A 13,981-nucleotide genomic window follows, 5' to 3' on the forward strand; every position below is an offset into this window, starting at 1 on the left:
CTACATATTAAAAAAATTGCTACTCTTACCGTATAGTCACTTTTCTTACAGCTTCACTTCCTAACCCATACTCAGTTTTACCCAGTTTACTTAGTTAAGTAATATAGATTAGAAACACTTATGGCTAAGAAAAAAATGCATGTACTTTTTAGGTTAAAGAAAAGTAATTATTTTTAATGTAACACATTCAAATTTTTCATTAGTTTAAATTAGCATTTCATTTCCTATTAATCCATTTTAGCTTCCATTTCCATTTACTTACAAAACTTTGAAATCTAAGTTTACATCCATAACCTCTCTCTACCACACTCTTCTGAGTACTATTTTAAGAAGGACTGCAGTCAAACTAGGAAGTCATCAATTTTCTATGAAATCCAGATCCCACAGGACTAGTTTGTATCTTTTAGATACCTATGTCTTTTAAGGTGGCACATGCTAACTTCCACAGTTGAGATTCATTTGAATAAGTTAACACCTATAAACTTACATTCTTCTTAAAACCAAAGTATGCACCAATAAATGTTAGAGGCACAGATATGCAGAACCAAAGAGCCAATATGGCAACCAATGTCCCGAAAGGAATAGATGCTGAAGATCCTTCTCCCCAGAGAATCAGATTCATTATAAAGAAGTCAGCAAACACAATCCTGAAAGACACAATAGGTTTTTGGGTAAAACCTGAGGTGGAAGCAAAATGATATAGTAGCAATCATATGTAGTTAATATCATGATTTCTGTGTTATACACAAGGAAAGTGGAACTGCTGAGCCATAGGGTATGTGAATTTAAAACTTTAGTAGAAACTGCCGAGCTGCTCTTCAGATTGGTTTTGCCTGACTTAAACTCCTACCAGCAGCTTATGAAATTTACTTCTTTCCATATTTTCATCATGCTTGGGATTGTTAACTTTGTTGTTTTAATTTGCATTTCCTATTGACAACTGCAGCTGAGCATCCTTGTGTTTGTTGGCTTTCTAGGCTCCGGAAGCACAGGCTCAGCGGCCACGGCTCACAGGCCCAGCCGCTCCGCGGCACGTGGGATCCTCCCACACTGGGGCACGAACCTGCGTCCCCTGCACCAGCAGGCGGACCCCCAACCACTGCACTACCAGGGAAGCCCCACTGCTCATTTTTCATTTGGGTCGCAGGGCTTTTGCAAAGTCACATATGTGAGTTATTTATATACGCTAGCAACTAACTCCTTGTTAAATACCTTTCTCCTAGTTTATGACTTTTAAGAACCCAAACATATGTGTACTTCGTCCCTTTCAGTCATTCTTCTATGAGTACATTTTTAAAACATGGCTGTAATAATACTATAATCACTTCTGTATACCGCCCCCCCACACACAGTTTTTAATGTTATCAAAGTGATCAATTTTTTCCTTTACCTTTTGTGTAACTTAAGAAAGCCTTTCCTAACCCGGGCTCATAAAAATACTCCTCTAAATTTTTGTCTAATTGTTACACCCGTTACATTTGGGTTTTAATCCACCTGGAACTGATTTCATGTGTGTGAGGTAAGAAGAGAATTTTTCTCCCTTCATGTGGAAAATCAATTGTCCCAGCATCATTTTACATTGTTCCTCTGGTTCGTGATGCCATGTCTAGCATGCTTCTGTGTATACATGGTCTACTTCTGTGTTCTCTATCCTGGCAGCCACAGGACCCCTCCAAATGCCTTTGCAATACTTGGTCTTCTCATCAGGTAACATGGTGAATTTGTATGTATCTCTAACAAGCTTTGTAGACTTGTCATATGGACTGTCCCTATTTTGAGAAGTTACTTCAGGTGTTGCAAAGTTTTTCTGTTGCTAATACTCCTGTGAATAGTCTTTTCCCCACACAACTACCACTACCATTAAGATGTTTCACTTGCAACTGGTGGTATTCATAATCTTGAAATATTGGCTGATATCTAGCCATTTTGCCCAACTCTTTTACTAATTCTACAAGTTTATAGCTCAAATTTGTTTATGTTCTCTGTATACAAATTATGTCACCAATAAATAATAATATAATCTCCACCTTTCTTTTTGTTTCATGTCTTAATATAACTAGAACTTAAATAACTGAAGCCCTAAAAGTGATTTATGAAAATGTCTCTAGTGTTTCATCATTAAACGATGTTGGTTTTGAATCAGAGATGAGATTTTTATTAATAGAAGGGAGCATTTCTCTCTCCATTAAATTCTTTTTAAATCTGGAAACAATCTTTAATATTATCAAATGCCATTTTGCTGTGCCTACCGCAATAATTATATGCAGGTGCTTATTTATAAAAAAAATTTATGAATTGATTTCATATTATCAAATGATCCTTCTTTTCCTAGATGAACACCAATTCCCTTTGCCCTGGGGACTTGGGTTCTTGGCTCTTCTCCTCTCTACTTACCTCATCATCCCCTGGTGAACACCTGTTTTTAAGGGTGGGATGAAGATGATAAATCAGAGAAGGTTTGATAAGAGATGTAAAAAACTAGCATAGGATAACTTCTGTGAAGGCAAAAAGGAAGGAGTTTCAAGGAAAAGGTATTCCAATGTTACACAATGTAAAGAGGTAAAGACAGGGAAAATGGTTTCTAGATTTGAAAATGGGAACATCTTTGGTAACCTCAGAGAGAAGTTCACTAAAGTGATGTGGGAAAAAGATTACGTGGGTTTACAATGTAAATATATGCTAAGAAAATCAGAGTAAGGGAGTATAGACTATTTTTTCAAGGCATTTTGTTGAAAACTGAAAAGAAAGACAGTAGACTAGAAGATGCTTACAGGAAGCTCTTTTTAGAATATGGGAAACGTAAGCATATTTGTAGGAAGAGATGAAACACGTGACCAGAACACAGAGAAAGAGAGAAATGGATTATGTCAGAGATTGGGGGGATGTTTGAAAGGCAAGATTCCAAAGGAAATTGTGGCTGACAGTCTTGGTAAGGAGGGGCACTTCTTCAACTGCCAGCAGAGGGAAAGAAGACAAAGGATATGGCTTGAGGAAAGCATAAAAATTTGAATAGAACATGAATGGCTGAGAGGCATGTGAATCTTCAATAGAGGTGAAAATCTGAGACTATTTAACCCAATCATGTCTAAAAATGCCAGCTATTCTTTCATTTCTGGCCTGCAAATGGAACAGTCCTGGCTTCAAGATTTAACCTTTGGCCTACTTTATTGCTGCTGATTATTCAGAGGCCAGTTCTTGCCCTCCATTAATCTGTGAGCGGGGGATAAACTGGGTTGTATTTCTAGGACCAGACACACATCAGATATTTGATATCAGAAACTATCTTCCAAAGCACCACAGATGTTCTGTTTTTTTATGTTGGTGGTTGTTTTTTTCATTTTTGGTATATGTTACTCTAATCTAATTAATGGAATACGCTTAAAAGTAGCTATACTCATGATAAAAATCCGAAAATGTATGCCTGCCTGAACGATCTTCAGGTGAGGATTCATTTCTGTGATTAGGTCAAAAACTTTATACGCAGCCTTACATGACAATATGCCAGACTAAGAAACAGACTTTTAAGAAAAGGAATATAAAATTTCTCATGTCTAAAGGTACCCTTTCCAGATAAGACATGTAGTTGCCATTCTGCAAATGTTTATTAAATAGTCACTATTTAAAAATTAAATTCATTTTCTGGGGTACATAGAGACAGAAAAGATTAGACTTACAGGCCAGAAATTCTGGGAACTAAAATATGACTATGTCAAGCAAGTTATTATTGAAAAATTCACTTACCCAGGACAAAGAAATGATGTTAATAAAACGTTTGTTTTCCACTTCTCACCTCCAAAGGCTGTAGAACAAAACAAAAGTGGCATTGACATAAAGACTTTTCTTCAAAGCAAACCAAATATCCATACCTCAGGTCTGGTATCGGACAAATTAACAGACAGCACTGGGGGCCTATTCGTAGAAAATGACACTAGCAAATGTCCTAATACTCCCTAATCAAATGATCCAAATCAGAGATGCACATCACAGGACTGCCCTGGATAAGTCCCGCTCTAAAGATTGTTTCAGCATAAAATAAATCTAGTGTCAAAGGAAAGTCATCCAAACCAGTTTTCCTTTTCTAATCTTTTTTTTTTACTTCAAAACAAAACAAACCCTTAAATTCTAACCCAGTTTTAATTAATGGGACTAGATGGAAAAAGGGTGCACTACAGATTCTCGTTTATCTTGAGGTCAGTTTCAGAATTTGTTATAAAACTAGGAACCCTCAAGCCTGACATGCAACACACTTCAATGTCCATAGTAGGTCTGAGTCTCCAGGATGCCTCCAGCACTGTAGTTTCAGGTAGGCCGTGGGTGGCGGTGGGGAGATCAGTGTGTAGGATCAGGTGACCAAGAAGAGTAGAAGGGTTACGGCCACTTGACAGAACAAATTTACTTACAAACTTTTTACTCTCCTTTGCCCCTCTCTATTTTTTTTTCCCCACTTTAAAAAAAACAATTAAAAACTTAAGTCTCGGGCTTCCCCGGTGGCGCAGTGGGGACGCGGCAGGTCCCCCCTGCCGATGCGGGGGACGCGGGTTCGTGCCCCGGTCCGGGAGGATCCCACATGCCGCGGAGTGGCTGGGCCCTTGAGTCATGGCCGCTGAGCCTGCGCGTCTGGAGCCTGTGCTCCGCAACGGGAGAGGCCACAACAGTGAGAGGCCCGCGTACTGCAAAACAAAAACAAAACTTAAGTTTCTAGAGTAAAAAAAAAAAGAAAATACACCTCTGCTCCTAGTTTAAAAGTTGGAGATAAAACTGGCTGAGATCTGAAAACCGCTTTGATTTTTAAAAAAAGTTTTAACAATTTATAAGCAATTTTAAGTACCTCTTGCCCTAAAAGAAAACAACAAATTATATATATATGATTTGAATTCATAGCATTACTGATAGGCTATTGTGAAATTATGAATTTTGGGTTTAATACAACTCTACTCAAAATCCTCATGTATTTTTTGAAACATTAAAAATGCTTCTATAAAATGAAGTATTTTTTGACTAGGGCCACATGACAGTGTGTCTCAGAATGTTCTGCCTGATTAATATGCTACTTAATCTGCAGCTAGGAGAAATGAAGGACGGAGAGAAGATGAAGGGGAGGTGTGTCTGTCGGGCAGCGAGTACGGATCAGAACTCAAGTAGAGGGAACGGCATGTACGAAGGCAGGTGCACAGGCTGACTGAGGAACTCAAAGAAACCCAGTGCACAGAAACAGTGAGAAAGGGGGAGCAGGCAGGGGTCCAACCGTACCTCATATGTGTTAAAATACATCTGACCACCCTAATCCTATGTCTGTTAGAAAAGAATGAAAGAATAAAAGAACTCTGACAAAATTCACAGAAATTAAACACACTCACACACACATACATGAATATAGAACTTCACATACTCTATGCATCTAGCAAAGTCTAATATTTCTATTTGGGGTTGAGTCTAGCCAACCACACATTAAGGCACCTATGTAATCCTACTGTGTTTTAGGGTTATTCCCTAAACCTTATTCCTATCAGAAGGCCTTGGGCAACCCTAGCCCTGCGTCAGCATCTCCCTGGCATTTAAATTCACAGATTACCTATGGGACCATCTCAACGTGACTACAGGATTCCTAAGCAGGGCAAACTCTGGCATTTACTGACCCCAGCAAAGTTGCTTTCTAAGTCATCTAATCATATCCCCATCCTTACTCTGTGGCTCTGATCCTTTTTTTCACTGAACTTTATTTTACTTCTGGAAAGCAAGAATACAAGAGAATGCAACAAATCATGCTACAAAAGTAACTTACTTCAGGGCTCTTTAAAACAGTGAGATCTTAATTTACTTTAAGTACAGTTCACTTTTATAAATATTAAATTGATGTAAGTACGACCTCTCTCATATAAGGTATTCCTGTATATACTACTTGTTTTTTAAAAATTTATTTATTTTATTTATTTATTTTTGGCTGCACTGGGTCTTCATTGCTGTGCGCGGGCTTCCTCTACTTGCGGTGAGCGGGCTTCTCTCTGCAGTGGCTTCTCTTGTTGCAGAGCACGGGCTCCAGGCGCGCAGGGTCAGTAGTTGTGGCGCACGGGCTTAGCCGCTCCGTGGCATGTGGGATCTTCTCGGACCAGGGCTCGAACCTGTATCCCCTGCACTGGCAGGCGGATTCTTAACCACTGCACCACCAGGCGGATTCTTAACCACTGCACCACCAGGGAAGCCCTGTACTACTTGTTTTAATGAATAAATCAGTGATACTCGTATAGTTTTTCCTTTATTAGTCTAAATATGTTTCTATGAATGTAGCAAATCTAAGTTGTTCAGCCAAACCTGTGATGTCAAAACTTAAGGAGGAGAGACGGGATGATGGATAAGCAGCACCCAAATCTGTCTAACCCACTGTTTAAGCATGTCTGAACGAGCAAATCTCTGGACAGTCATCCACTTCACAAGCTTCATTAAATAAGGATACACACCTCTAACACGTATTGTTTAAAGAGCATCAACCGCCAGACACAAAGGCTCAGACAACTAAGGCAGCAGGTTAGACTCCTGATCTGAACGCCCAGCGGGGTGGCTTTTACTTACACTTATAGAATCTGGCAGCGACATAGCCTGCAGGAGTGCCCAGCAGCACCCATAAGACCACAGCACAAGTCATCAGTGCTCCTCTGTTGGCAGGTGACAAAAATCCCAGGCAAGCAAAAACTAAAAAATAAAGTTATGAATTTTATTATGGTTTCCTTTGAAGTGACAGAAGACCCCTCTCATTTTTTAAACAATGAACTAAATACAACTTCATGAAAATACGCTCTCTTACCAGGCAACCACACTGAAACTTAGTAATATTTAAGGCGCTGTATCTATAGGATCACACATAAAGCAAGCTCCAATGTGGAAGTCTCCTGTCAGGGTCCGTAAGTCCCCACCTTTCCTGTTATCAGCAGAGGCTCACTGGATGCTCATGAGTGCTTTCAGCTCTTCTGAGATTCAAGCACAGCTTTCAAAATTAACATCAATAAAAAATATTCCCACTATAAAATATTCTCACTTTTTGTTCCTTTTAAAAACAATATTGAGTCCTCTGGGGTGAAAAAAACCTTATAACATTAAAACATAAAGAGATAAAAAAGAATCTAATAAAGAACAAAACAGGGGAAAAAAGATTTCATAGTACTATTTGTTTTGTGAACACAAGTTACTGAAGGGCTTGGTCAATAACTTGGGAAATTCTGGTTCCTACCCTTATTCAGCTAGTTCGTTTTATTTGTTCTTCCCTATATAACCCTCCCAACTAATAAGAAAGGAAGTACTATCTTATATTTATAGCAATTCCTAGCTTTAAACTGCAAGTCAGAAGTTATGGTTTTCTCAGAAAGAAATCCAAGAACAGATGCAGGTGGCTTTCTAATCCCAGGAGCACCAAAGTTTCCAGTGTTTCCCCTGGGTGCACACAGCCAAGCACACACCATTGCACACCCTCTGATCAGCACCAACTGAAGAGGAGAAACTCACAATCGATGACAGGAAACCAGACAGGGTAACTTTAGACGGTCTACTGGAATTTCAGCTAAGGTGCACCCCCCACCCCCAGTTCCTCCCAGGCCTGAGAAATGGATTGTTCTGAAGCAAAACAGTCCATATTCGAGCAGTAAAGGGAAACAATCCCTATCACTTTCTAACCTAGGCTCTCTGAAATGTTCCTTCCTTACAAGTTCACTTTCTAGCTGACCCCAACAAAGATTGGAGAGGGGCAGAAGGCAGCTCTCAATAAAATTTTGAAGCAGAATTTCACCCTCAAGCATCCATTCTGCTCTAACGCCACCTCAGCGCTCTGGGGATTCTGTGCAATCGCCTGTGTCCAAACCTCCTTCATGACTCATTTTCCCAACGTACCCTCTTCAGTGTAATATACTGACAAATGCTAGCCTCACCCATCACACCGGCATCTCCTTATCTAAGTTGTTAGTAGATAAACATGTTCTAGTTAGTCTTCAAACTGAGCTGAAAGGTGCAAATCAGTAAACCCCAAACTTATTCAGGTGCCAGACATCTGGCATTGATAATTCTCTTCCCAAACATTTATGTGGTTAATTGCATCATAAAAACTTAGAACAATTTTACTAGTAGAAAATGATTATAGTATTAGGTATTTAATATGCAACCAAACATAAGGACAAATGTTTGCTAAAAAAATTATTGAAAGGTCAGTGGTTTCTGAATTCTTCTAGTAACATTCATGTGTTACTGTTCATCAGTAGCACACAACAATAAAGGAAATATGGGGAAACGAATGCATAATTCAGAAAATTCTTTTCATAAACAGTTTTTTCTCTTGTAACTAGGAAAACTGAAAGACCATGGCATTAATATATTTCCAGAGAATAGTCTCAGAGCCACTCCTGCAGCTGATGAATACCTCTAAGGGATTTCTATTTTTAAAAAAAGAGAAGAAAAAGATTGTCCTAATTGACAAAACCTTAATAAAATTTCTGAAGATTTTCAGGTGGCACAAGGAAGAGAGACTTTTTGTGTAGGAAGATCTTTCCTGAACACTGCTAGAGAAAGAAAGAGGTCTTGCTTCCTAAATCCTGCCAAGATGGAAAGGTCTACAAAGAGCTTCCTGTCCCATCTCCTTCTCCTTTCTCTCTCAGTGGAAGCCAAGAAACCTTACGCTCTGGTGGGACAGGATAGTCAACCTGCGTGACCCTGCTGCCAGGCTGCCCAGACTCAGACCCAGATGGTCTTTGAGGATCTAGTCATCTGCAGCTCCAGTGCTCCCACAACAAAGTCCTGGTCTCTATGCAGCTGTGAGGGAGACATGCAGAGTCAACTTCTGGCACAGCTAACCTTGCCCCAGGTCACTTATGGCCAAAGCACACAGATTCTGAGAACCAAGAGGACTCTCAGAAACAACCTAGTCTGGCTACAACTCAGGAAAACTGGATTTCAAATAATTATTTAGCGAAAGTAATTTCTACTTTGTAATTTTCACTTAACACTTACATAGAGTCACGAAAGTCATAATTAAAATCTGTGTCCCTGATCCCAGGAAGACTGACAGCAGCATTCCTTTTCTTGGAGGACGGAATATATCACCATGAACTAGCTTCCAGCCAAATTCTTCCTGGGCATCCTCCTAAAAAGGGAATAAAATCGTTTACGTGCCATGTGGTATTACCAAGAAAACTAGACAGTTTGTTCACTGTTGAATATGCGGATATGGAAATCTAAAAAAAAAACCTTACAAATGTTAATATTTATTTCAGTTTTGAAGTATAAAGCTTGACTCATGGAGCTTTATATAGCTTTCTTGAATTATTTTGAAAGGAATGTTGTGTGTTAAGATCTATAAATATAGTTACTGAGAAACTTTAAAAAGTAATACAAAGATAATGTGATACCTAGTTCTAGTCTAATAAGTCAAGCTTTATGATCCAATTTGATGGCGATTTTAAGTCATACTCTATAGTCTTCTTAACCTACACTTACTAATCCCCAAAACAAGCAAATGGTATTAGGTCTCATAGCTACTTTGCTTGTATAGTAGGCTTGGCTGTGAAAATATTAATAAGCTTGTGTCACCAGCCCAAACTGCTCCCCTATCTCCAGACACACATACACACCTGCCTAATCAACAGCTCCACTGGGTTGTTTAATGGACACCTTGAACAGAATTATCCACAGTGGAACTGATTCTCTCTCCCTGCCTCTACCTGCTCTACCTGCACTCTCCCTCAGTAGATAAAAGCTCTATCCTTCCAGCTGCTCAATCCCCAAAACCTTAGAGTCATCCTTGATGCCTCCTTTTACTTTTTTCACACTTCACATACAATCCTTTAACAATTCTTACAGTTCTAGCTCTAAAATATATCCACAGGATCCACCACTAGCCCCTGGTTCAAACCATCCCTTCTCACCTGGCTCTCACGGAATTCATTAAACTAGTCTGTTTCTGCCCTTGCCTCCATTCAGTTGATTCTCAATACAGAACCAGAAAGATCCTTTTAACTAATCAGGTGGTTCAGATCAGAAACGTGGGGTCATTCACTGGCTTCTCTCCCTCTTCCACCCTCTCCACAGTCAACTGGTCGATCAGCATTCCATCCCACCTCCTGAACACCCTCTGTATCTATCTGCCCACTTCCCTACTTCTTCCCTGCCACCATCCCCTATCTCCGGGAACTCTCTAACAGTCTCTTGACTGGTCTCTGTGCCTCCAATATTGCCCAGCTCCAAACGATTCTCCACATAATGTTCAAAGTGATTTTCCTGAAACATGAATCTGGCCACGTCACTGCTGTTTAATATTCTTCAACAGCTTCTCAATGACCTTCAGAATGCACAGCTTAGAAGTCCTTCAAAATTTGGTCCCTGGTATTTTTTCAGCCTCCTCACTTAACATTTCATCCAGGGTACATCTGTATCCCTCCCCCAAATTCCCACTCAAATTTCTATCTTTGCGAGCAGTAGACAAGATTTAAAAACTAACATTCTAGTATTTTATAGTTTCACATTTTCATTTAGATCATTAATCATTTCAATATAAGCAATAAAGTTGGAATCTACCTTATTTTTTTTCTAGATGGCCACCCCCCCTTACCCAAAACTATTCATCAAATCTATTTTTTCTTTGTTGATACACTTTTGTTAACCTCCAAATTTAGACTCATTATTATTATATATAGAAAATATTTACTTGGAATTTCTTCACCAATCCTCCTAAATCTCTCTTTAGGATTGTTATTTACTTATTTTCTACTAAAGTATTTCTATAGTAATTCCTTCAGGTCTGACAGACTGATTCACTACTCAAGTATTTCTACAGACATTCCTTCAAGTGAAGGTGTGTTTGTGGTCAACTGGTTTTGTTAGTCTGAAAAAGGTATTTCACCTTCATTTTTGAAAGACAGCATCTCTGAGTACATGATTCTATGTAAATAGTTAATTTCTCTCACTACCAATTTAAAAATATTATGTTTTGAGCTTCCATGGCCAATTTAATTGTTTTTCCTTTGCAGATGTTCACTCTTTTTCCCCTCTGGCTGATTCTAAGATCTCTTTTCTATGGTGTTCTGTGGTTTTGGCCAGTTGATCTAGGTGTGGATTTCATTTTATTTATTCCTTGGATATACTGTGTATCCTTTATCTATGGATTCTTATCTTTCATCTGTGCTGGAAAATCGTAGCTGTTACTTTTTCATATATCTTATACTCTGTCATTAATAATCTTAATGTCTGAAATCTTTGGGACCTGGTGTAAATTTGTTGTTTATTGTAAATTTTTGTGAATTTCTGATGAATAGATCATACTTTATTGACCTTAAATGGGGGGAATCTTGCAAATCCAAATTTGAGAGACTTTCCTTCAGAGTATTTCTACTCGATTCTGCTGAGAATCAGAAGGCATTTACTAACCTAGAACCATTTTGCCCCCCTTCAAGAATCCAGGCTTAATACATAGGAGATCAAGGTTCACCATGACCCAAGGTTTAATGTCCCAATTGGTTAAAAACTTGATATGAGCACGGGCCCAAAGGAGAACTTCAACTTCTCATGCTTGTACTGCTTCCTGCTGTGGCCTCACTCAATTTGGGGGGATGGGGTGGATCTGGGGGAGTCCTTGGATACCTTTTTTTTCTTTTTTTTTAACCTATCATAAGCCCAGCAATGAATCAAGTCTGGTACATCAAGGGCTAATTTGTTTATTCATTCATTCAACAAATATCTGTTATCACCAACTATATGCTTGGCACTGTTTAAAACACCAGAGGTACTACAGTGAGTATAACAGAAAAATTCCTCTTCTCATGAGTACACCTTCTCATTGGAAAGGCAGACAATAAACGAAATAAGTAAAATATATAGTACTCTAGATGGTGATAAGAAGTATGGATGTGGGGTGTGGGTGGAGAGGATGTAATTTTAATGGGATGGTGCGGAAGGTCTCACCAGGAAGATCATGTCTCAGTGAAGACCAGAAGCACGTGAGGGAGCTCTCTGAGGGATGAACACTTGAGGAAGACAGAAAAGCAACTGTAAAGGCCTGGAAATGGGAACCCGCCTGAGGTGTCTGAGGAACAGCAAGGCAACCAGCATGGCTGGAGCAGAGCTCCAAGAGCTACTGCAGAGCCTTATGGGCCACTGTAAAGACTATGGCTTCACTGAGTGCAGTGGAAGTCACTGGAGGGCTGTCATTGGGAGTGAAATGACCCTGAACAGATACGCTCTGATGGCTATGATAAGAGACTGGCAGGAGGGAAAGAATGGGAGCAAGACTGGAAATAGGGTTTCCTGGCCTGTACCCCAAGGCCACCTCTGTACAAATAAAGAAAAAAATTCCATTAACTCAGCAATTATTTGGAATTTTCAATTATGAACAGAGTATTGTGAAATTATTTTAATCAAATATTTAATAAGGCATACAACCAATAAAATCATGGAAAAGCAACTGTGGAGTTCAAGTGCTAAAAAGCTTCTAAACATTAATATGTTCTTTTTTTCTAATTAGAAAAAGAGAGATGGGGGGAGCTAAGAAGCTGGGGAAGAGAAAACAATGAAAATCTGAGTTTTATGTATTCATTACAAGTAGTGATTCTTGTGGAAATTTTGTTAAAGAGCTGCTAGGAAATTAAAAAGTATAAAATGTAAAACATTATGGAACTTAAAATGCAAATAGATGAAGTTGAGGCATTAATTACTTTGAATCCACCAAAAGGTTGAAATGATAAAAACTCAGTTAAAATTAATTTTTAAAAATTAAACATACACACATACAAAAATTGCTTGGGAGCTATTCTACTCAACTTTGCTGTTTCACAAACGGAATGTCTGCTGGAAATAGAGACTCTGACAGAGTTGATGGCACGTAAGTGAAAAGAGGGCAGAGCTGGAGCTGTGCACCTGCACCCTTTCTGCAACCTCTACTGATGCAGATGAGGCTGTGAACAGTTCAGCTCTGAGAGCTGCGGTCACTAAATTTCTACAGAAAACCAATCCTTAAGGATCATTTTCTTATTTGAAAATGTGAATTCAGGGTAACTGTTGAGAAGAATGTTTTAAAAGCAGATTCTGTCTAAAGCTATTATTTAAATTTTTTCCAAAGAAAAAATAAAGACTATCCTCGGCAGACCAAAGAACAGTTCAGATGTTTCACTCACCGTAGAATCCATCTGATTATATCTGGCAATATCTTTATGCAGCGTCCGTAGCATAATCATAGCCACCATTCCAGACAAGAAGAGGACAATGACCAAGGAATTCATGATGCTGCAGAAATAAGCATGTTAGGATTAATCTACAGCTTAATCTTTGGAACAGCAAAACTCTTTAAAAACTATTTATTGAGTAACATTAAAACAGCATTAATCAAATTAAAAACTTGACCTAAAATCCAACAAATTCAATGAACTGTGTTCTGCTGCACGGCCTTCTAGTGGATACATAACTGTATGTACTTATCATAATATAATTTTGTGGTCTGTTGAGAACTAGAATTTTTTTTCTCCACGGTCAACATTAATAACTACTGTGCCCAAATTAGGGCAACATAAGCTGCAAGGATCAACAATGGACTGGTCTGTACCCTCAAGAAATCTACTGAAAAACAGTTACTCAGTAAATTAATGAGTATCAAAAAAGATTAGTCAGTAAAGTAGGAAAAGGAGAGCGACGGCACCATGAACAGCTCTCTAGATAAAAGTTTTGAGTCATGCTTAGAGAATAATAATAATAATAAACAGTCGTAACAGCCGCAGTGGCTTGTCTACTGAGCCCTCTTCCGTGCCTGGTAAGGTGCTCAAATGCTCTGTTTCATTACCTCCTTCAATCCTCAGAATAGTCCCATGAGACAGGTTATTTCTAGATAAAGAAATGTACTCTGAGAAACTGGGTGATCTAGCCTGACTCACAACCAGTGACTAAAAGCCAGGACTGAATCCAAGTCTATCTAATTCAAAAGCCCAGCGTTCTGAATAACTGGAGAATCAGAGTGAATGGGATG

At 38.9% G+C, this 13,981-nt stretch overlaps 1 protein-coding gene across 1 annotated transcript in view; it reads right to left on the reverse strand.

The window, feature by feature from the left end:
• The window catches only part of TM9SF2 (transmembrane 9 superfamily member 2), a 57,660-nt gene that overhangs the window by 11,243 nt on the left and 32,436 nt on the right, over nucleotides 1-13,981 (reverse strand). Inside the window, exons 9-13 of the mRNA XM_004273635.3 lie at nucleotides 13,140-13,248; nucleotides 8,986-9,118; nucleotides 6,568-6,687; nucleotides 3,742-3,799; nucleotides 488-647 (exon numbers count right to left, since the gene is read on the reverse strand). Coding sequence (XP_004273683.3) covers nucleotides 488-647; nucleotides 3,742-3,799; nucleotides 6,568-6,687; nucleotides 8,986-9,118; nucleotides 13,140-13,248 — 580 coding nt within the window. The remainder of the gene's footprint in view (nucleotides 1-487; nucleotides 648-3,741; nucleotides 3,800-6,567; nucleotides 6,688-8,985; nucleotides 9,119-13,139; nucleotides 13,249-13,981) is intronic.

The sequence above is a fragment of the Orcinus orca genome, chromosome 18 (assembly GCF_937001465.1).
Source record: "Orcinus orca chromosome 18, mOrcOrc1.1, whole genome shotgun sequence".
NCBI classification, from domain to species: domain Eukaryota; kingdom Metazoa; phylum Chordata; class Mammalia; order Artiodactyla; family Delphinidae; genus Orcinus; species Orcinus orca.